The 23,148-nt window shown below is 45.2% G+C and overlaps 1 protein-coding gene across 2 annotated transcripts in view; it reads right to left on the bottom strand.

Annotated features, from left to right (window-relative positions):
• Positions 1-1,750: 1,750 nt before the first annotated feature.
• Positions 1,751-23,148, bottom strand: part of LOC142575615 (cationic amino acid transporter 4-like) — a 30,091-nt gene continuing 8,693 nt past the window's right edge. For both annotated transcript variants that reach the window (XM_075685115.1, XM_075685114.1), the window contains exons 3-6: positions 22,774-23,082; positions 18,351-18,698; positions 15,794-15,902; positions 1,751-6,351 (exon numbers count right to left, since the gene is read on the bottom strand). In XM_075685115.1, coding sequence (XP_075541230.1) covers positions 6,119-6,351; positions 15,794-15,902; positions 18,351-18,698; positions 22,774-23,082 — 999 coding nt within the window. In that variant the 3' untranslated portion in view covers positions 1,751-6,118. The remainder of the gene's footprint in view (positions 6,352-15,793; positions 15,903-18,350; positions 18,699-22,773; positions 23,083-23,148) is intronic.

Raw genomic sequence — 23,148 nt, 5'->3', positions numbered from 1 at the left:
GTTTGCTACCCTACACTGGCAAAGGGTAAATGGCTATGCAAGTTGATGGAAGAAATAGGGCGAAAAAGTCTCGCTCATTCACGCAGTCACGCGCGACTGTCTTTACTTCGCATTTGAAACTAACGACAATAACTGCGCACTTGATATTATGCCTCGTGGGGGGTATACTGCTGTTTATCTTGCCATCTGTTTATCTTGTTTATCATTGTTAAGAGGCAGAGGTGAAGCAATTTGCATAGCGTATCATGCCGGCTGTCCAAGGCCTGAAGTATGGTTCCCCTACCGTCAAGCCTTTCGGAGCCCGGAATCCTAGAAAAAAAAACGAAATTTCACCACAACCATTCGCATCCGCAATCATGAACAATCGAACGAAAACGTGCCATAGTGGACACTTCCGCTTACAAACTCCACGCGTCTCACCTTGAATTTCAATCGAGAGTGAGAATTTCACTTTACACTGCCGCACAGCGTCGGTCCAAGTCCGGCATGAAGCCAATGATCATCAGCTACTCGCACCTTCCAACAATGGCTGCAGTTCTACCTGCAATGTGCCTCTTTCTCCCCAGGCTGACAGGTGAAGTCGGAAAAAAAAATTGAGCCTTCTCTAGCAAATTAATTTTAAAAGGAAAGTGAGACATCTACTCAATCGTACCAATCGCTACAAAGGAAACCCATACGAGTTCCTTGAAAGAAAAGCCTCGAAGTTCAAGAAAAAACTTCAAGGCTTTTCTTTCCAGGAATCCGTGTGGGAATCCTTTGTAGCAATTGCTACGATTGGGTGGACGGCTCATCTTCCTTTTAAAATTAATTACTTCTCTCCACCTTGGAGGCTTGCGCAGAACTATTACCTCAATCTCTTGCCTTTGCTTCGAGCAGTTGTTGACAAGTTCGACTTCGCCCTGCCAGCTACTAGGCGCTTGGTTAGCTCAGATGGTAGGGCGCTGCCCTGAATAGGTGGTGATAACGGCTTCGAGTCCTGGACCAGGATGAATGTTACAGCGAAGATGTATACCTCTACGGTCCAAGGAAATTTTCGTGTTTACCCGCCGTGGTTCCTCAGTGGCTACGGTGTTGGACTGCTGAGCACGAGGTCGCGGGATCGAATCCCGGCCACGGCGGCCGCATTTCCATGGGGGCGAAATGCGGAAACACCCGTGGTGCTTAGATTTAGGTGCACGTTAAAGAACCCCAGGTGGTCGAAATTTCCGGAGTCCTCCACTACGGCGTGCCTCATAATCAGAAAGTGGTTTTGGCACGTAAAACCCCGTAATTTAATTAAATTTTCGTGTTTTAAGCAAAAAAACTCCCCGTACGTGGGCCGATCCTGGAGATAGTGCAATACCGGCCCGACTTGCGGTGGAGGTGAAGCAGGCGTTAAGCGCTCCCCATGCGTGGGCCGATCCTGGAGATAGTGCAACGCCAGGCCGACCCGCGGCGGAGGTGCAGTTCGCCATTAAGAGGTCCACATACACAGCTGCGCTGGTCATCCTTCATCACAGAGTGGAAGGGCACTGAGATTACTTTCTTCAACTTCGAGGCTTTTCTTTCGAGGAAACCGTATGGGTTTCCTTTGTAGCAATTGCTTCGATCGGGTGGATGTCTCATTTTCCCTTTAATATTATTTACTTCTCTGCACCTTGCGGGTTTCCGCAGAACTATTACGTCAATTCTTTAGCAAAACTTGCCCTCTTAAAGCTTTTGGGGGGTCGGCAGTACAAGGATAGGAATATGAATAGAGCGACGCCACAAGGTTAGCAACAAACATATTTTCTTTATTGAAGGCACCTTTTCAGTGCCTCTAAATCACAATCACAATGGCCAAAAATATTGTTCTCAGCATAATTCAAGCCGTAGAAGGAAAAAAGAATCAAGCTAGTATAGTGACATCTAAGTGTACAATAACAACAATAAATAATAAATAATATATGTCCGCCATTTAACCTATGATCACAGTAGCGCGCTTCTCGCACATACAAACGACTAGTCGGTGTTTCAGCAGCACCGTACAATCTAACGATTTAACATCTGACAAAGCATAAACAAACGACACGTGATAGTGACGTCGCAACCACGTAGTTTAAATCTTGACATGAAAGACATGAAGGTTTTGGATTGCTCGATTTCGCAACAGCAAGGTTGGAAAAACGAGCGTCACTTCATTTTTATGCGATTGCCTTTCCCTCGAAGAGCGCCGAATGTCCTTCTGCCGAGGATCCAGCTCGCACACTCGGTAATGCTGAGTCTTTAGAGAGGTTTAGCGTGTCGGGTATTCCGTTAAAACGATATTTGAAGGCTACTGGATTGAGTCAGCGTCTGTGATCTGCACTGAGTGACCGAACGATGTACCCAGTACTTTCTCTTCTTCTTTTAATATTTCCGTCCCCTTTTCCCTTTCCCCAGTGTAGGGTAGCCAACCGGGCTCAGTCCTGGTTAACCTCCCTACCTTTCCTTTATCATTTGCTCTCTCTCTCTCTCTCCCGTTAAAACGCAGGCGGATGGGTGTTGGGGCGGAGGCGTAAACGCGAGCCGTCTGCATCGTGCAGCCACCTGGTGGCGCAGTGCTCAAACAGACAGAAACAGCTAATAGTGCATTCACCGAGTGTGTTCTTCTTCGCAGCTGGCGTAAATTTTCGGCACTGGCGTAATTGTGTTACTGCCAAAAATTTACAACCGCAACAAAGTAAAATACACTCGGTTACTGCCATATTAGCTGTTTCTGTATGTTTGAGCACTGCGCCACCAGGTGGCTGCACCATGCAGACCGCTCGCGTTTACGCCTCTGCCCCAACGCCCCAACGCCTGCGTTTTACCGGAATACCGGAAACACTAAATCTCTCTTTTGATTGCGAATAGCGTAGTAAGTGCGGTAATCGGTGCTGTTAAACATAGTTCAGTCAACGACACTATGCAAGAGCACTTAGAATTCCACAGAGGAGTTATACATGACGGGCACACATACTTGATGATTAGAATTTTGGGGGAATATAAAGACAATCTTCCTTGCGCGAAATGACTCACCGCTGGCATAAATTTACTTTTCCTGACAGAACGCAACTAGCATTAAATAATACTGCCATAAAATAGCTTCTTGTGTTCTCCCAAGACACTGTGTGAACCGAACGACTACCTGAGGGTGTCGCGTGACACGGCGTGAAATATTCAGTGTGGCCTCTGAGATCGCATGAGGGTTTCACGTGTCACGGCGTGGAAAATTCAGCGTGGCCTCCAAGATCGCTAGGTTGCTGCGCTCCATTCGGCCACGTACTCTGAAAAGTAGGCCTCGCCTCGGCCGTGGGTTGCGCTGGTTAACACTCCCAGAGCTAAGTTTGCACACGTACACAGATAAAAAAAAATTTACACGAGAGGACAGCGCCGTCGTAGCTTCATTGGTGAAGCACCGCACGAGTAACGCGGTAGACGTGCGTTCCATCCCCACCTTCGGCAACTTGTAGTTTCGTCCGCATTCATTTTCCTAATTTACTCCTACATTTCCAATAAACGTAGCCATTAACTTCCTTCCTCTGGCTTCGTTGACTTCTACATCGTATAGTCCGGATCCTTAGTGCGTGCTGCTTTCCCTGCATAACTCGGGCGTCATGAGGTTAGCAGGCGATGCAACTGGTACAAATAGTTATTACCAGAGGGAAAAAAGAAATGCATCTAATAAGACAAACCATCATGCCACACTAAGAAGATATTGATTGGCACTGGGGCTTGAAATAACTCGGCTGCATCTCTTGGGCAGTGAATGCGCGCAAAATAATTTGATGTCCTCACATTTAACTATACTTGTGGTAAAATATGCTTACGTTGTAGAATTTCGCACAACCTATAATTCATAACCTTAAATGATATCATATGATGGCCGTACATAAGCTCGGTCGCCGTGGCTACGTAGTTCGTCCCCAAAGGAGTTTCAAAGGTAGGCGCCAACAGCACTTCGCGCGGCTTCGTTACTGTCGCCCGTTGCGGTGTCTCCCCCTAGTAGATCAATATCAAAGGCGTCGTAGCCTTCGAGATTCGCGTAAAAAAAAAAACCGTCTTGGAGGCTTTTTAAAGTTCTCAATGAATGGGTGCGCTGCAGATAGATAGCGCTGTATAACAAAGAGTATTTAGAATGCTTTGAAAGCAGCGCTGCACAGAAGCGGTACTATCGAGACACCCTGTGGAGTATTAGATAGCCGACAGCAATTATTTTGTACTTGCTCTCCATGTTTAATGCATTTTGGAAGCTTCAGAAAAAAAAAAGAATTAGTCTGAACGTGGCGGAAACTGCGAAACTTGTTCGAGAGAGATTGATCAACCGACCGCAAAAAAAAAAAAAAAAAAAAAATTGTTCGGACATCTACCCATTCAAAGTTCGTCTATTTCTTCGGGAGAGTTTCCGCACACAAACATCATGCTTACTCGAATGATCGGTGCCATGATAATCAACGCCTACCGACAGTTCCGAACTCGGACGTCTAACTTCACGCGTCGCCGTCGCTGTTTAATATCACTGAGAGCATATCACGCTGTAAATAAAATGAGAACGACTTCTAAGCCGCCGCAAGAACGCTTATTGTCTTAATGCCCTCAAATTCATGTTGAAAATTAACCTTTCCCTTGCCTTAACGGTAAAGCAGGGCAGTCAAGTTATGCAAAAGACGGTCGAGCTTCAATGACCACTCTGCTACAAGGAAAACTAGGAATTTCTTATGCAAAGACGTACTTTATGCGAACCCTCGTTTCTTTCTAAGAAATCGAATGCATAATCGAACAGTATTCTCATTAAGTCAAATAACATAAATTATATTTTCCTTTAGGTGTAGAAATGTGATGCGATTTCGTGTAGTCGCTGTATTATAAGAACAGGAGCCTATTTCCTGTCCTTGCAAAAATAAATTTATCCCGAAATACATAACGAGACTACTTTCTTTCTTTCTTTCTTTTTCTTTCATTTTTTTTTCTTTCTTTACTTGTCGTAGCGAGAGCCGTGTTTCCTCAAGAACTAGTTTTTTGCAGGCCAGTTGGTTCCTACTGAATTCCGTCGCTCTTTGTATTTCTGGTTAACATCCCTGCCTTCTCCCTTTCTTTCCCACTCCTCCTCCTTTCCTCTCGTGTCTCGGCTTTTTTTTTTTTTTTTCTCGCATCTTCCAGTGTACATTTCGGGCAGTACGCTACAGAATTCGGTGTTTTATCATTCTTTGGGACCCATCGTTTTCACGTTAGAGATTCCTGTCCAGTCGACGGATACTTCTTCATAGCCGTAAATACTTCATTGGCATGATTCGATTCCTAGCGAAGATTTTTTTGTCGCGTGCCTAACGTGATATCTATATATACGTTTTCCTCTGTCGTGACGACAGATAGAAACTAGTCGCAACAAGGTGTCAACAAGATGCCGTACACATTGATAATTTCCCTGTCGTCCTTGTCTAACTGGATACGCCTGGACAGAAAATTGTGAGATGCGCAGGAACTGCTTAAATCCTGTGAACCGGATGCGCTCTAGCGCTGCATTCCTCAATGTGAAAGAGTTTGCGGAATGCTCCAGCGAGGTGTTGGTTTACCTACGCCTCCAAATCTGCAAAGGCTGAATAAATTGCTTCTCTCTCGATCGTAGGCTTGACGCATGGGCTTTCGGCTTTGGAACGAGTGTCCCAGTTCAGCAATAACTAAGCTTCTGCTGCCACCTTACCGTTAGCGCTCCGTTATCTCAGTTTCGCCTCTGGCCTCGTCTTACTTGCTACAACTACTCGAACCGCTTGCTTCGGTGGTAGCGAGACGTTGTTAGGGCAGTGAAACCTGCGATTTCGCAAATAAGCGGGAAAATAAATCTTCATCGTTGATGTTAAACATAAAGCGCTGGCATTGGGCTGAGGGGTCTATTCAGCGCTCTGGACTCCCGAATCGCTTTCTCTCTAAAGTGCCGGACGAACACAACCCTTCACAACAGAAGAATACAGAGATCCAGGCCTACCAGAGGAAATCGTCGCCCCTATTGAAACGGAGAAAAGCCGTTCCGTTCGAATTATCCAACTCGACAACGCGTGCACGTCTGTCTCCGCACGACAACAAGTATAACCCGAGTGTGGTGCAACAGCGGACAATCCACGACGTAGCCACTCGTGTACACCTAGGATGCGGGTTTCGGAGGCGGTGAAGAAGGCGGCACAAGCGGCTGCTTGTCGTCGGTGCTGTCGCCCGCTTCGGTCACGCCTGTGGCCGACGTCACTTCCTGATCCATGGCGCCCCACTTGCGAGGTTGGTCGCGTGACTCCATGGCAAGCAGGGACGTCTGCGGCGAGATGACGCTGTCCGGGTTCAGCTTGCTGTGCCTTATGCCGTAGCTGAAGTACACCAGGAGCCCTGCGAGCCATAGAGACGTGCAGTGAGTGAGATGGAAGCATTGCGTCCCGAGACAGCATTTGCGCCACTGCTACACGCGCACGTGTTTAACGGTACCGTGCGCCGAATTCAATGCCATCTATATTAGAGACAGTAAACTCCAAAAGGCGTCTGCAGTAACACAAGGGCGACGTGACCACGGACACGTGACAGTAAACGCTATAGCTGACCACTCGATGAAAAAAAATGCTCAACACGACTTAAACTGCGACAACGCACCGATTGTTGTAACCGAAATCCGTTTATCTTTACGTTTGCGCATATAATCCCTCATCATCTTTATCAACAAATTTCGACAGGACACATCTCACGATAATTGTCGACGGTAATGCGATTAGCACCACTCCCCGTCGCTCCTCGCGAAATTTGCAGAGCAAGACGGGGAAGTCGTGGATATGCTGCAGTCACTGGATGATGATGCCTTATGCGCACCTTTACAAAACTGCAGACACCGACAGCTCGAAGCGCCTTACAAGTATTCAACACCCTGCAAGAAGTACTTGCACGTCGTCAGTAGGTATCATGACTTTTCGTAAATGAATGTATACTTGAACCGTGGCCGTGCGCGTTTCTGGCGCACAAAGTGACAAGAACATGGCTACAGAACCTCGAGTCGACAAGTCTCTGCGACAATTTATACGTGCTGCGCATCTTTAGAGGAAGCTTTAGCTCGATTGCTCCTATCTAAATACATGTAGAAGGTGAATTCCTTTTTCTCGGCCACCACTGCACCAAATTTGACGATGTTTGTTGCATTTAAAAGAAAAACTTAAAACCTAGTGACTGTTGGTTTCGAATTTTTGAGTTCAGTCGTCAAATTTTTATGAAAGATCGGCAAAAATAAAAAATTTTCATTAAACGATAATATCAAGTTTACAACATTGTAACTCAACAACCAAAAACGATAACACAATTCTGTGAATTGCATCTAATAGTACATCTAAAGCGGACAAAATTGATGTTACACATGAATATAAAGAAAAATTTAGTAATACGGAAATACAGCTTTTGCAGAACCCTTGTGACCGATGTAACAAATTCACGTAAGATGTAAAATGACATGTCAAATTTGTCCGCTTTGAATGATCTAACGGATGCCGTTTACGGAACTGCGATATCTGTTTTTGATGCAGAGCTATGAATTTGTAAACTTCGTCCTTCTATTTTTTTCAAACGGTGGAATATTTGAAAATTTTTATAACAAAATTAAAGCCTTAAATCTAAATTCCGCTTCCAACGGTCACTAGAATTTAAGTTTTTCTCTCAAATGCAACAAATTTCGTTAAAATCGGTCCAGGGGTTATCTCAGAAAAACGTTTTTTGCGTTTTACATGCATTTGAATAGGCCGCGTTGGTGTTGGGCCCGAGCTAAAGCTTCCTCTTAAAGCGTGTGCGCAACAATATTCTCTCCTGCTCTCTCTCTTCCTCCCTGCTTATCGTTCTCCAAGGGTAGGGTAGCAAACCGGACGCGTGTCCCGTTTACGTTCATGCCTTTCGTCTATTTTATATCTCTATTTCTCTTGCCCCTAACAGCAGTACGCAAGTGGGCCCATTCGTGATAAATTGTACTGCTCGGCAGCACTGGAAAAACAGGCCGTGTCGTCACGTTGCTCAGGTCGTTGTGACATACCAAGAATCCCAAGTATTTACCATCGCGGCCCTCCACGAAGAAACATTTCTATTATGTGCAAGATGGTGTTCTCTCTTGAGATTGTACGGATAGCGGTTTATTTTCACTTAAGTGGGTTTCCTCCAACACTAAAGTTCTTTTGTTACGAGCGCTCCTGTATTAGCTAAGCTAGAGCTCAAAGTTACAGACTTTTTAATTCAGAGAAAATGTTCGATTGTTGAGGGCTGAGAGAGAAAGAGAGAAAAAGAGAGCCCCTTAATGAATCCTGGAGAGATTTGCGTGGCATGCTATCATGATATGCGGCATGCCTATCCTGGGTATCATGGTATGGGTGTGCCTATCATGGGTATCATGCTATCATGATATGCGGTATTGCGGTATGATGGCGGTATGCCTATCATGGGTATGACGAAATGAAATGACATGATATGCACAGTGCACACCACATATGCGCAGCCCACACAAAACATACGCAATATACTTAAGCAACAACACGCAACGTAGTTAACGTTGACAAATGAAAGCAGTTGGGTTATCCACTGAATGTGTGAAAATGCACGGTATGAAAAGTGACCGATAGGTTCGAAAAGATCTAAAGATGACGTGATAAACGACCGCGTTATGTTCGTGTGTGTTTTTTCTACACTCGAATGACTTCAGTAGATGCTGCAGTCGTTATCCGCATGCTAATTGTTCTGCATTTCAAAAATGCGGGACCGTGTTTCCAGAAATTCTGGTCGAGCAAGTTTGCTGCACTTCTTTCGGACGCCGACAACGACTCCCGCGCTTAAAATGGGACCGATACTTGGTTCAGTTGGCTGAAATTCGTATTAGGAGAACGGCAGCGCAAACCACACACGCAGCAACATAATACCCCAGGCCGAACACCGAAGACACAGCGACGCTGTCATTTGTTTCCCGTCCCACGGGGCCACTTACGTGAATCATATAGCGAGTCGCAAGTACGCAAACATAGAACAGGTATCCTTAATGCATCGTTAGCTTGAGGCGTTCTGGCTAGTCCGAACGCCCGTCTTTCTTTCTTTCTTTCTTTCTTTCTTTCTTTCTTTCTTTCTTTCTTTCTTTCTTTCTTTCTTTCATTTGTGCTACTCTGTGCCGCCTGCAATCAAACCTTGTCCGACAGTGTGCACATATTGGCTCACGCATAATTCAACAACGCTGATGTGCCGCATTCTGCGCAGTTGCTCGCACTCATTTCCTTTTTCTAATGCGTCTTCCCGCAATGCGCTAACCGGGAATAATGCATTGCCTAGCCGCAGTTGATTACGGGCCTCAGTGGAATCGTTCGACCTTGTGCCTTATCTCAGTGCCGCCCCATCACGCGGACCTCCGCATCCTGAGTAGTAACCTCGCGGTACGCGCTTTGACAGACCCGAGTTTCCGCGGCCCCATCCAACCATTCGCAAATGGGCTGACTCTGCGGCAGCACGCAGCTCATCAATATGAGAGCCTCAATTGCAGCGTGCAGCGCGGCAAGTTTGGTGCAGCGCGGGCGACGCTTGGCGCTGGAGTTCTCAAGAGATGCGAGACTCAGTGTCAACGATGAGCCACGGCATGTATTACCGTGCCAATTTATCCATCTGCTCGATAAGGCAGGCAACCTGCGAGTATCTGAAGGTTCGACGGACGCTAAGGAGAAGGAGGAGGAAAGAAAGAAAGAAGGCGGGGATGTTCACCAGAAAGGTATCTGGTTGGATACCTTACACAGGGGCACGGGAAAGGGGGAATAGAAAAATGAGATAGAGGAGTGGGAGGAAGGATAGGCGCGGTGAGTTCGCGAACGCGCGCCGATTTGCTCGCCTAATGGACCACGAAGAAGAAACATTTAATCAATTTAGAGTGATAAACGAATCTTTCAGAACTCTATTTTCGTTAATTTCTATGTAAAGGGTTGTTTATTAAAAGACGAAAAGAGCTTCAAAGTATCGTTCTTTTTCGCGCCGCTGCCGGTACCTCAGTGTTACGTCACAGATTTCGCAGCATTTTTTTACCATCCTTTGCTGAATGTGACTCAGTAAATACTAGTAAAGTCTGATAAGTTCCCTCTTTGACTCTAACAAAAGGTCATTCGATCTTTACCAATAAAAAAATTTAACAGGACCAAGCGAACCCCATGAAAATCTGTAACGTCGCGGCGAGCTGGCGCGGAACCTTCCAAGGCGGCGTCGCCACGCGTTATTACTTATTGCTTCATTCCTCGCCAAGCAAGTCTAACCTTAGTGCAAGAGTGGCTTTTCTTTTTTCTTATTTTTTCTTTCTTTTTAAGCCCAAAGCCTTTATAGGCTCATGGTGAAATTTGTCTCAGCAGACCTGACCGCCGGAGTGTCCGCCGAAGCGTCGTCACGCCATATGAAGACAGATTAAAGAATGAATAATGATTGATAGTGACAGTTAGTGAATAATGACGTTATAAGAGATTGGTAGAGGTTAATAATGACTAGTAATGACTACTAATGACTTGTAATGACTACTTATGACTCCGAAATGACCAGCACGTCTAACGACGGCTTGTAATGACCTCAATTGATTAGAAATGACTAGAAATGTCTAGTAATGAGTAGTAATGACTAAAATGACTAATAGTGACTTGTAATCACTACTAATGACTACGGAATGACCAATATGACTAACGACGGCTTGTAAAGACCACAAATGATTACAAATGACTAAAAATGCTTAGTAATGTCCGGTAATCACTAGTAATGATTGAAATTACCTGTAGTGACTACTAATGAATGTGATACGACCAACATGTCTAACGACGGCTTGTAATGACCACAATTGATTACAAGCGACTAAATATGCTTAGTAGTGAACAGTAATGACCAAAAGAAAGAAGAGAAAGAGAAGAGGCAAAGAGAAAGATGCGAGTGATAAGAGGAGGAAGAGTAAGCTTTCGCCGCTCACCTGTTAAGACAGATCTTAAGAGACTCTGTAATTATTTTTTACGCAATAGCGTAAGTACCCCCGTAGGTGAAATCGGCGAAATTATGTTTGTCGCAGCGAGGGATGGCTTGTAAGGACCACAATTGATTACAAATGACTAAAATGCTTACTAGTGAGCAGTAATGACTAATAATGACTGAAATGACTTGTAATAATTAGTAATGACTACGAAATGACCAATATGTCGAACGACAACTTGTAACGACTACAATTCGTTATAAATGACTAAAAATGCTTAGTAATGTCCAGTAATCACTAATAATGACTGAAATTACCTGTAGTGACTACTACTCAATGCGATACGACCAACATGTCTAGCGACGGCTTGTAATGACCACAATTGATTACAAACGACTAAATATGCTTAGTAGTGAACAGTAATGACCAAAAGAAAGAAGAGAAAGAGAAGAGGCAAAAAGAAAGAGGCGAATGATAAGAGGAGGAAGAGGAGGTATCGCCGTTCACCTGTTAAGACAGATCGTAAGAGACTCTGCAATTATTTTTTTACGCAATAGCGTAAATACCCCGTAGGTGAAATCGGCGAAATTATGTTTGTCGCAGCGAGGGAGGCGAGCGCCGGTGGAGGATGGTGCCGGGAGGTGGAGAAGAAAATTCCCGCGTTCTCGCCCTGTTCTCGCGAAGTTGTGTTAGTTACACCGAGTGTTTTACACCATGCAAGTCAAACTTCGCAAGCTATTCCATATCGTTAATCTTTTCTTTTACCATTCTTTCACCTCATTTTGGCTTTCGCGTGCTTCGCGTGGTGAGCATGCTTCAGGAGTGCTTTTTTTTTTTGCGGTTCTCCCAGTGATTATTTTTTTTCTTTCTTGGCTTGCGCGTGAGGTTTTGGTGGCGCACAGACAGGGGTCGGCCATAGGATGACGAGCCCGTTCACGAGCCAACTGCCGCTGACGTTCGTGGTAGGCAGCTTCTTCCTCAATAGTACACACTACTCGTGGTTTTCCCACAGTTGTAGAGGGGATGCAATATGCGGAACCACTAATCCAAATCTCCGTGTATTGGGCGCATGGCCCACCACTGGAGATGCGGGCGCTGCAAATGTTTTGGCGATTCATTGGAGTCGTTTGACGTTTGACCTCTTCGTGCGTCTTAATGCGGTTACACACACGTTCGGCTGCGACGGAGAGAACGACGTCAGTGACGGTATGCCCGCAATCCGCCGTTATCGCTCGAGTTCGATGTCTCGAGTTTGCTCGGTGGCGTGGTTAGCGGCATCCGCCCGGCATTGCCGCTTGCGATTCTTCAAAATTAAATTGCTTCAAAATTTAAATCGGTCCACCACGTAAGACCATGAATGGCTCATACCGCCTTAAGCAATGGCTCATACAAGGAAAGCGACCTATGTATAGGCTCTGTTCACAAACAGGGACACTCACACATAATGTGGGCATGTACCTCGCTCCCGTTTTCTCATCTCCCCGTCAGCAGCGAGACTGACTGGACAGCCTGGCTCAGTTCCGGGGACGTCGACCGATAGCTTGAACTGGTGGACTGGACGGAGAAGGCCAAGCAGGCCGAGGGCCTTACTTGAGCCTGATCCCTCAGCCACCTCCCCCTTTCCCCTATCAATAAAGTTTGCCCCCCCCCCTCCCGTAAACGCGGCCTCCCCATTACGACGACATAAGAGAGGTCAAATTCTACACTGGAATGACAATCAGCAACGGAGCCAGCCGTGGAAGACGACGACGACGCTCGAGCCATTGCTGATGACTAGAGTTTTAGCGAACGCCGACAATGACGGCACAGGGTCCGCATAAACAGCTTCGCTTAAGCCTCTTACGTTCATTGAATGCGATAGTATTTTCGACGTGTCGGCCATAACGATGTCCATGTCACGTGACATTGTCGCATGGCGTCATCACCTGGTCATGCGACCTTGCAACTTAAGGTTCTTACATGGTCACGTGACTATTTCATATGACGCGATCACTTGGTCATGTACTCAAATTAGGCAGAGTCAAATTTGAGAGTGGGCCCCCCAAATTTTGGGGGTGAGCCAGGGCGGTTTTGAACGTAATTATAGTCAACTCTATCTTCAAATTGGGCAAAGACAACTTTCTGTGTGTGGACCAGATCAGTTTTACTTGATATTGAAACGTGACGTCATCACTGGTCTCGTGGGTTTTCGTACCATCGGATGTTACCGGATGGACGGTGTTACGGTTGGCGTGTAGCACCCCGGGCAAAAAGGATGCTCGACCACCATGCCTCATCGAAACAAAGGGTGAATTCCCAATTTGTTGTAGTTGCTTCGAGTGGTTACCGGTCTGGCAGGTGCCCCGCAGTACTTATAGGCCCCCTCGTGTGTGTGCATGCCTAAGAGAAACGAAGAATGGATTCCTAATTTGCTATGGTTGTCTCGAGGGTTTGCCAGTCTGGCTGGCGTCCCTTTGTGTGTGTTCGACTTTAGAAGAACCGTTTCCACGAACTGTCCAACTCTAAAGGGAGGGCCCTTTCCGCGAACCAACGACGTCTAGAAGAGAGGGGATCAGTCACCTATCCACAGTCAGGCGTCCAACCACAACCAGACGCCCTTTCCGCGAACCAACGTCACCTAGAAGCAAGGATAAGCGCCCACGATCCCGGACCTGCGAGCTGCCACCTTCAAAGGCGGGCCCATCCAGGCTCACCTGACAATGTGGGAGCAGCCGCAAAGCACCGATGGGGACTCAGTGCATGTCACGTGACGTTGACGTGAGCAAGATCCCGCCTACGATATTAGTGGGCCTATTTAAGGGGTCCGCAATGTAACTTTTCACTTCATTCTCTCCTTTTACATCTTTCACCAACCATTGAATCATGCAGATTTCGCACTAGAAATCGTCTCGTCCTTGCCTGGACGCCATGGCCTATATACCGGATGCCTGCAGTCCGCCGACAGCGCCACGCTACCCAATAGTAACGCCGGTCGGGCTTCGAGAAACAGGCGTCGCAACAACTGGTCGGCAGCGGCGAGGTACGCTACCCTGGAGAACGCAACAACGGCGGACGGACGCCGGATTTTCCGCTTCATGGAGCATATAATGCTTTCGAATTAATATATGAAAGAACAATAGCAGAATGAAACACCGCACGACATGTACAAGAGTGTTGTACCAGCCTAGAGCTGGGCAGCGCTACGAAAGAAATCATGCCCCAAAGGGGAACGGCTGAGCCGCGGAGATGGCGGCAAAATGAGCACTACAAATCTCGGTGTTCACCTTTGGTGCCCAAATGCCGACACCTGCAGAGGCAAACCCCAACGATTATTTGCAACAGGCACCTCTGGCGAACGAGCACGTATCACAAGTGGCCGACGTCGCAAAGAGTAAGACATACGTTCAAACTTTCTCGGAGTTCCTGTAAACGAAGTAAATGAATGTCTTTGAAAAGAAAATTCGGTACATTTAGGTCCGGGACGAAATCGAGCCCGGGCCTCCGGGGTGCGAGACGAGCAGGCGTTCCCGACGCCATGGTTGCTCGACGGTTGTGGTTTACTGAAGGTGTGCCTAGTGCGTCCTTCATGACGCGTTTGTGAGCGCGTTCATGACGTTCCGAGGTCTACAAACGGTGTAATGCTTTCGCATTCCGACGCGTAAGCAGTCTCAAGAGGAAGCTTTAGCTCGGGCCCAACTCCGACACGGCCTATTCAAATACATGTAAAACGCAAACACGTTTTTTCTGAGATAACCTCTGGACCGATATCAATGAAATGTGTTGCATTTGAGAGAGAAAGTTACATTCTAGTGACTGTTGGAAGCAGAATTTCAATTTAAGCTTGAATTTTGTTAAAAGGATTTTCAAACATTCGACAGTTTGAAAAAAAATAGAAGCACAAAGTTTACAAACTCATAGCTCTGCATCAACAACAGATATCGCGGTTCTGTAAACGGCATCCGTTAGATCGTTCAAAGCGGACAAATTTGATATGCCATATTATTACACCTTACGTCAATTTGTTACGTTGTTTACAGGGGTTCTGCAAAAGCTGTATTTCCATATTACTAAATTTTTCGAGATTCATGTGTGACATATCAATTTTGTCCGCTTTAGATATACTATTATATGCGATTCACAGAATTGTATTATCGTTTTTGGTTGTTGAGCTACAGTGTTGTGAACTTGATAGTTTCGTTTTTTGAAAATTTTTGATTTTTGTCAATTTTTAATAAACAATTGACGAACTAAATCAAAAATGTGAAAGCAACAGTCACTACATTTTAGGTTTTTCTTTTAAATGCAACAAATCTCGTCAAATTTGGTGCCGTGGTTGCCGAGAAAGACGAATTCTGCTTTTACATGTATTTAGATAGGAGCACCCGAGCTAAAGCTTTGGCAAATCTTTTTTTTTTATATTGTAGAAGAGTAGTTTCTGACACTGCTTAAATAATTTGTCTCTTTAATGTTTGCTTGTATTTCATGGGCGCGCATTAATTAGGGTAGATAGTGACGGCTGAAGAACCCGGGAACAGGTGATCCAGCAATACGAAAAGTTGCGGTGCTTGTCCTGGCGAATGCGTTGGGCAGAGTCACACTTGAAACCGCAGAGCGGCCAGAACTAGTAGGCGAAAGCGAAGTTGGCGAATACCGTCGGGAAGTTGACTGAACAGGTGACACAGCTTTGCGGCTGGTACACACCGTGAGCGCGATATGAGCCACTGCCTATGCGGTCATTATATAGTGACTGTTCACGGCTAAAGTTGGAATGATTGGGTTTCCACATACGCACGCGCTGTTTATTCGTGTGTTGCTCCAAGAGACGTGTATCGAGACGCAATGTGCTACGATCCTTCGCGAGCAGCTTACCTACGGCCACCCATATAAGCAGCCGCACCCACGTAAGCGGTTGCAGCGTTGTCATCAACGTGGCGTTGAGGATGATGCTCAAGGTAGGCAGGAGCGGCACCAGGGGCATCTGTAAACGAATAGAAATCACATAGATTTTTAGGAACTTCCGAAACTAAAGAAAAAAATTGAATTTGGAAAAACAAATATGGACATTTCCTTGCCTTTTACATCCAATGATACAAAAACTGAGAAGCGTAGCGTGTAAGACACGTGTAAGTACAACTGCAGGGATGAATTGTCTTGGCATGTACATAAAACTATGAGCACTCCGCTACAGGTTAGTGAAAATGAGATAAATCGGGATTGTGCATAGCAAGAAGAAGATAATATTATCCCCCACGGGAACCGAACAGAGCCGTGAAAAGGTGGAAAAAGTTTCTTTCAGGGGAATGACGTGAAGGATATGGCTATCTCGTGGCAAAGACTCACGTGTCATTTATGAAATCAACTTAAGAGAAATGAAGGCTTGTTTCGAGCATTCATACCGCCCATCTATCTCCGACCTTTTGATAGCAGTAACGTACTCACCCTACAAAATGTTTGACAGGGGATTTACCGACAAGTGTGAGTTAATTGTTTCCGTGCTAGACTGTTGAGTATTCATGTGGCAATGTGCGCTATATTCAATTTCTTGCCATGCATTGTAGTAAGTTGTGAAATATTGTTGCAACGCTTTTGATGCTATAAGAATTTGCAAGTACCATAAGGAAAGTGCACTACTCGATATTTTCCCTTGGCTGCTGTCGCGTATCATAAATTGTTGGTTATCGTGAGCGCTAGGGACCTTCTCAGAAAAAAAAATTGATGGAATTTAGCCTCTCCACATGTGCCTTCAATAGCCATACAAGACACAACAGTGGACAAGCCTCGTGATCAAGCCGCGCTCACGAGTTCGAGCTCCATGAAGTTCACCGGTGTCTCGCTCAGAGCAGCAATCCTTGACCCAAGCAAAAACTTTCAATAACATTCTGTCTCTCTCTCTCTCTCTCTCTCTCTCTCAAGAGCAATCAAGAAACAAAAGCTAGAGTAACTGCCAGCAAATATTTCGCAAATGAATGACTGTTAAAGGATGTGGGAAATTATGTACCTCATGAATTTCGAGCCTGATGGTTCACAGCTGAACAGTTAAACTCGATTTCTGGAAAAGACTAAGTTTTTGCTGGAAAAAGGGAGTTTATGTTGGGAATCAACAAAATGTTCTCTAAGAGACATTGTTCAGTTGTAATTTGTCTTCTGCATCTACTGAACCAAAAGTATTATGTGTTACATCAGGCAGATTTTGTTAATCAAAAAATTTTATTTGCCAAATTTCCCTGACATGTTACGTCAGTCATCAGTGTTGAAGAATGCAGTAAAACTTTGATTTCGGCGATTTGGTTCATGGCTATTCAAAAGGCGTAGCACGACTGGGACGGAGACAAAGAGACACAAACCGCATCACAAGCGCTGACTAACAACTGGTTTTATTTGCCCCGAAAGCGTCCTGCATTTCGAAACTAATTACAATGTGAATGATACCCTTTTGGCTTAGTCAGAAATCCACTTTGTGAACAACATTGGATAGAAGCTTGAATTTACCAATTGCAATAGTTATATTTTAATCGTAACTTGGCAATAGCAACTTGACGACTAAGATACAACAATTTAAAAAGTTAGAATTACAGTATTTCCCAATATCTTTAGATGAAACTGTGTAATGAGGAATGCCTTACTAAGCACCTGTAAACTTTATGAAATTTTTTTAGAGAAACTTAAGAAAACTACAAAAATCTCTGATTTCCCGTATCACAAGATCGCAAAAAAAGGAATCAGGCAAAAAAATACCTGATTCTCTTTCGATCGCACAACCGAAAGAATATCAAAACGCGTCGTCTGCAAAATGAAGGAATGAGCAGTCAGTTATGTTATGAGAAATATAAATCTTTTATATAGCTAATGAAGGCAATTGCATTTTTTTGGAACGCAAGCGCTATAGCACCTGGTTATGTGACGCATGTGATTCCCATCCTTCTTTCGCGAGCATTTGATCGCTGTGTCGTATTAAATTAAGCGGTCTTCACACTTTGTCCATAATTTGTTGGCGTTCACGTGAATCCTCCCAGCCATTCTTTTCTACACGCTGTGCACAAAATTTCGGACAGGACTCATCTACGATAAATATCCAAGTATTAGAATAGACAAAGCGCGTCATTTACTGCAGTCTAAATCCTCTCTCCCCCTTCCCTGTGGACACGCTGCGCCTTCTGGCGGCGCCGCCGTGAAGTACGCGCAACCCCAGTAGCACATACGCCGTGTCACAATTTAGCGTCAAAGGCGCTCATTGAAGTCCCGAACATATGCAATTGCACGACCTTGGTGGATCTCCTACATAATTATAGTCTCTGCTAAATCCGGGATCAGCTCACACTTTAGGTGGTATAGCTAAATACCTTGAAGAACTGGTCTGGCAATACCAAATTTGCATTGCTAAGCTTAAACTTGACTAACAACACAGGGTGCGACAGATCTGACTCGCCTTGTAGTGCAGCAGCGCCGTGGACTGCTGGTGCATGAGGATGACGACGAAGCAGAAGAGCGCCACCAGCGAGAGCAGCACCACGAGCAGTATGGCCCAGAAGCTTCCCCCAGAGATCGGCTCCAGGAGAAGCTGGGTGAGGAAGCTCAGCAGGAAGACGTCCAGGGTGAGCGTGGTGATGCAGTAGGAGACCACGATTCCCGGCGGCTGGTTGAAAGGGTACAGCCGGTGCAGGAAGGCGAACGTGGCCCGCAGTCGACCGGCCACGTCGCCGGCGCCGTCAAAGATGCTCTCGTCGTCCGTGAAGCAGGGCTTCGTCATGTCCGCCGGTTCCTGGCTTTCTTCGCCCTGAGGGGTGGTTGTCCGCGTGGATCGAAAACAGATGGAGCGTTTATTAAAGTTAAAATGAAAAAACGGGGGGGAAATAACAAGCGAATCCCTCGAAACGTCAGCAATGGTTGCATGGTTCGGCGGTACGTCACTGGCGACTGGACAGCACTTAATTCGCGCTATCTAACCTGATGTGTTGCCTCACCTACTCTCTCTATCTCTCTTCCTGCATATATATATATATATATATATATATATATATATATATATATATATATATATATATATATATAAAGTGTGAGTTTAACTGACACGCAGTGCGAGTCTGCCATCTTCGTCAGCGAAGAATCAGCATCCCGACGAATGTTCAGGTCGAAATTTCGACAAGCGCACCACGGATCAGCCCACGTGTTCCAAACTGCTCTCACAACTTTCTACCGGCCTGTCTCCTCTTGATAGCGTTTAATCCTCTCTTCGTGTCATCATGGTATGTTTATTGCACGATGAGCTCTAGCTAAGGCTAGTCAAGCTGTTCAACGAAACAAAAAAGGTTGAAAAAACACGATGCAAGATAGAATTATAAGCCGTACGCCGTTCGGTCCTCGGCGTTCTGACGACCGAACACCCTGTAGGTATTACAATCGTACCTTGCACCATGTATTTTTAATCTTTCTTTTTCCTTTGAACAGTTTGGTTAACGTTATCTGGGGCACCCTATATAATCTTTCAATGTCGTGTTTGTCGTGTTTATTGCCTTTTGTTTTTCATCTGCGGAGGGTAATTTTTTTTATTGTAAATCCCCACGTGGGGGGGGGGGAGCTTTTTGTACGCGTCGCGGGAGAGCTCTATATGGTGTTCACCACTCGCCGGAAGCTAAGCTTTGCACTTTTACACGCAATTTGTTTCCAAGGTTTTTCATTTTCTGTCCCGTGAAAGCTCACTCATGGTGAAGTGAGCTTTCTCACACGCGACCACACCCCCTCGGATCGACCAACGTATGGCCGAGCTATGCACCTCTGGACGCCGAACCAGAGGCGAAAATTGGCTCCGACTGAGACTCATGTGTCGTGACAACGGCTCCATCTGGGGATGCGACACATACATGATTGGGTAACGTTTCTTTTTTTTCTCTCTATACAACGTTAACAAAGCAAAGCGAGTGAGTAGTACGGCTGCAAAGATACAAGCGATAATGCTATAATATTTTATTAATTACATGCGGTTTTAGCAATACCTAACCATTTTAGCGCTAACTCTGACCGATTTTTAGAACTTTTCAAGTGAGAAAAGAAAATTGTGCAGGAAGCATCTACAATCGCTAGCAAAGCGAGGATCAATTACAAAAGTCGACAGGTTGATCGAGTGCCCCCACACAGCGTGGGAGCTGGTGATCCCGATTGTCTCGGGACACTATCAGGAGCTGACACCATCTTTGACGGATGATTCCTTAAAGGCAGCTCGTATGGGCGGTTTCCTTTGTTTTTGATCTTGCATATAACCTTAATCAAACGGTCCTTCTCCCAACACGTGTAACAGATTCTGCTTCCTCAATTTATACCTTTTATTTTGCTCAAACCACGTTCAGGATCGTGTGACGCAGTTTCACGATGACATTTCTAATACGTTACAATCTGATATATTTTACTTGTATCTTCCCGCGAAGGGTGGGTTCTTGTAAACCGAAACCTGTAGTTGTGAAAGGTTATTCTGCCGCGGACGATGTTCAAATTGCGCTTTTTTTTTTTTTAGAAGAACCCTCTGTTCCATTTTTGTGATGAGGACATCGACGTATTATGGACCGAGTTTAAATCATGGTGTCACCATTTTACAGAAAACCTTATCCCGAACAGACTGAAAAAAAGGGTGGTCGAGAGAGGTCCTGGATCACAAGGGAGCTGCTCCAGATAAAACATAGCCTAAAGAGTCGCAGGAAACTAAAGTGCGCTGACGACAAGGTGCTTAAAGAACTAAAAAATACCCTTGAGTATAAAATGTGAGTGTCCCGGGAAGGTTACCTTGCTGAAACATCTTGGGCATTTTGCATTAGAAAGCCCACGAAAATTCTTGCATTTCTTGAAGGACAAGGGCCATCGAGGTATCGAGCAGGTGGTGTTGAGTGAGCAACTTTCGTTACAGCCAGCAGGCAAAAGCGCAAATGTTTAGTTATCATTTTCAAAGCGTGCTTTCAAAGCCGGACGAAGCTTGTGATGTCACTCCCGCAACAGATTGATCAGGCGGTCTGCCCACATCCTTAGAGCGTGTAGTGGAACTGCTCTATACGGTTAGACGGAAAGAAGTCAACAGGTCTAGATACAATTCCGGCTATTTTTCTTAAAAGATACGCACAGCTGATAAGTACATTTCTTCTCATAATATTGAATAAGTCCTTAAAAACCGGCGAAGCACCGACAGATTGGCTCCTGGCTCATCTTGTTCCGGTTTTTAAGAAGGGTAGCCCTGTATAATTCAGTAGTTATCGACCAATTCCCCTACGTCTATTTATTGCAAGGTGTTAGAGCGTATTCTGGTGACATATTTATATAACTTCTTGGATGAACACAATATCATACACAATGCACAGCTTGGGGATTCGACAAGGCTTTTCTACTAACAAGCAGTTAATGGCAACCATTAATGAATTTGCTAAAGTTCTAGATATGAATGGTCCGGTGGACATAATATTTTTGGACTTCTCCCAAGCTTTTTGACACGGTGTCTCACAATAAACTAATCCTGAAGATGAAAACAACTGGTATACCTTCCTAAATAATCAACTAGGTTATACCTTATTCGACTAATAGAAAAGAGTATGTAGATATAGACGGATCATGCTCTGGAAATTTAGATGCTTACTCGGGAGTACCCCAGGTATCTGTAATAGGACCGGTCTTGTTTAACATCTATATCAATGATATGGAAGACTCTGTCAAATCAACTGTTTGAGTTAAATTATTTACCGACGACTGTGTCATTCTTAAAACCATAAATTATGTTTCTGACCAATTTGAGTTGAATGTGAATCTAAAATTACTGGCAGAATAGTGTGCTAAGTGGGACATGATTATTAATTTTGAAAAAAAAAGCAGTACAGGTGTGTCTTACTAATAAAAGAAGCAAACTGGTGTTTTCGTGTAACACAAACGGTAACATTATCAAACACGTAGAAGAACATAGGTATTTAAGGATTACGATTAAGTCCAGGCTTAAATGGACCGCGCACATTGATTGATAAGATATGCTCTTCAGCTCGTAAAAATTTAGGCTTCCTAAAAACACAAATTGCGAAGATCATCAGACGAACTAAGAAAGAAGGCCTACAAAGCCATAGTAACACCTTCTCGAGAGTACGCAAGTACTGCGTGGAACCCTCACACTACGGTACATATGGAAAAAAAATTAAAAAAAATTCAAAGATTAGCGGTTCGTTTCATGTGTAGCCGCTATAAACGCTCGGAGCCTCGATCTGCCGTGTCGCAGGAAGCAAAGCTGGAATGCTTAAAACAGCGCGGAACAATTGCTCGAATTAAGTTTCTCAGCCGTTTATATTTTTCCGAAACTAGGCATTGATCTTGTTTATATTTTTCGAAGCTATAGGCATTGATCCACAAGAATACATATAACCAAACTATCATTTGAACAATTTCGTCATAAGCATCAACGCTATATTGAACCTATTTTTGCTCGTACGGATGTTTACAAGTACTTATTTTCCCCGAATACAATCATAGATTGGAATGCATTGCCGCATGATTCTGTCCTCCTCGCCCCTGATGAGTGATTTTGACCGCCAGAATGCATTTTCTGTGATGTGCCACGACGTTAACGTTGCGCGTTGCTTCTTTTCTTTTGTGGCTTCTTTCTTATGCGTGAAATATCTCGTTCAGTTTTGTATTCTCATGCATCGACCATATTTAGTGTCTTTTTGTGTGTAAGCGTGCTTTTTTTTTCAAGGTCGAATATTTTTGTCCTTTTCGTGTTCTGCCTCTCCTGCTCAGACCGTATTCGGTCCGCAGTGCGTGATAAATAAAAGAAAATAAAACGATCTGCGAAGCCGCCAGAAGCCGCTTGGCGACGGGGCATGCGTCAGTCTCACCATAAGTCTAGAGACGGGCATGTAGCGCACGATGATGAGCGAGGCGCTGACCACGAGGTAGGCGAGCAGTGTGCCGATGGACATCATCTCGACCAGCGTGTGGATGTCCAGGAAGATGGCCAGCAGGGCGGAAAGCACCGTGAAGGCGTACATGGCGGCCAGCGGCAGCTGCGTCCGCTGGTGGACGCGCGAGAACCAGGCGAAGAGCAGCCCGTCCTCGGCCATGGCGTACACGATGCGCGTGAGCGCGTACACGTTGCCCATCAGCACCGTCACCATGCCGCACACTGCCCCGATGATCACGATCACCTGAGGGGGAAAGAAAAAAGCAGGCAGAAATTAATGCGGAGTCAGGTTGAAAACGAATACGAGAGC

The sequence above is a fragment of the Dermacentor variabilis genome, chromosome 3, assembly GCF_050947875.1.
Source record: "Dermacentor variabilis isolate Ectoservices chromosome 3, ASM5094787v1, whole genome shotgun sequence".
Classification (NCBI taxonomy): domain Eukaryota; kingdom Metazoa; phylum Arthropoda; class Arachnida; order Ixodida; family Ixodidae; genus Dermacentor; species Dermacentor variabilis.
Note: the sequence above shows the minus strand (reverse complement) of the source record. Positions and strands in the feature narration are given on the sequence as shown.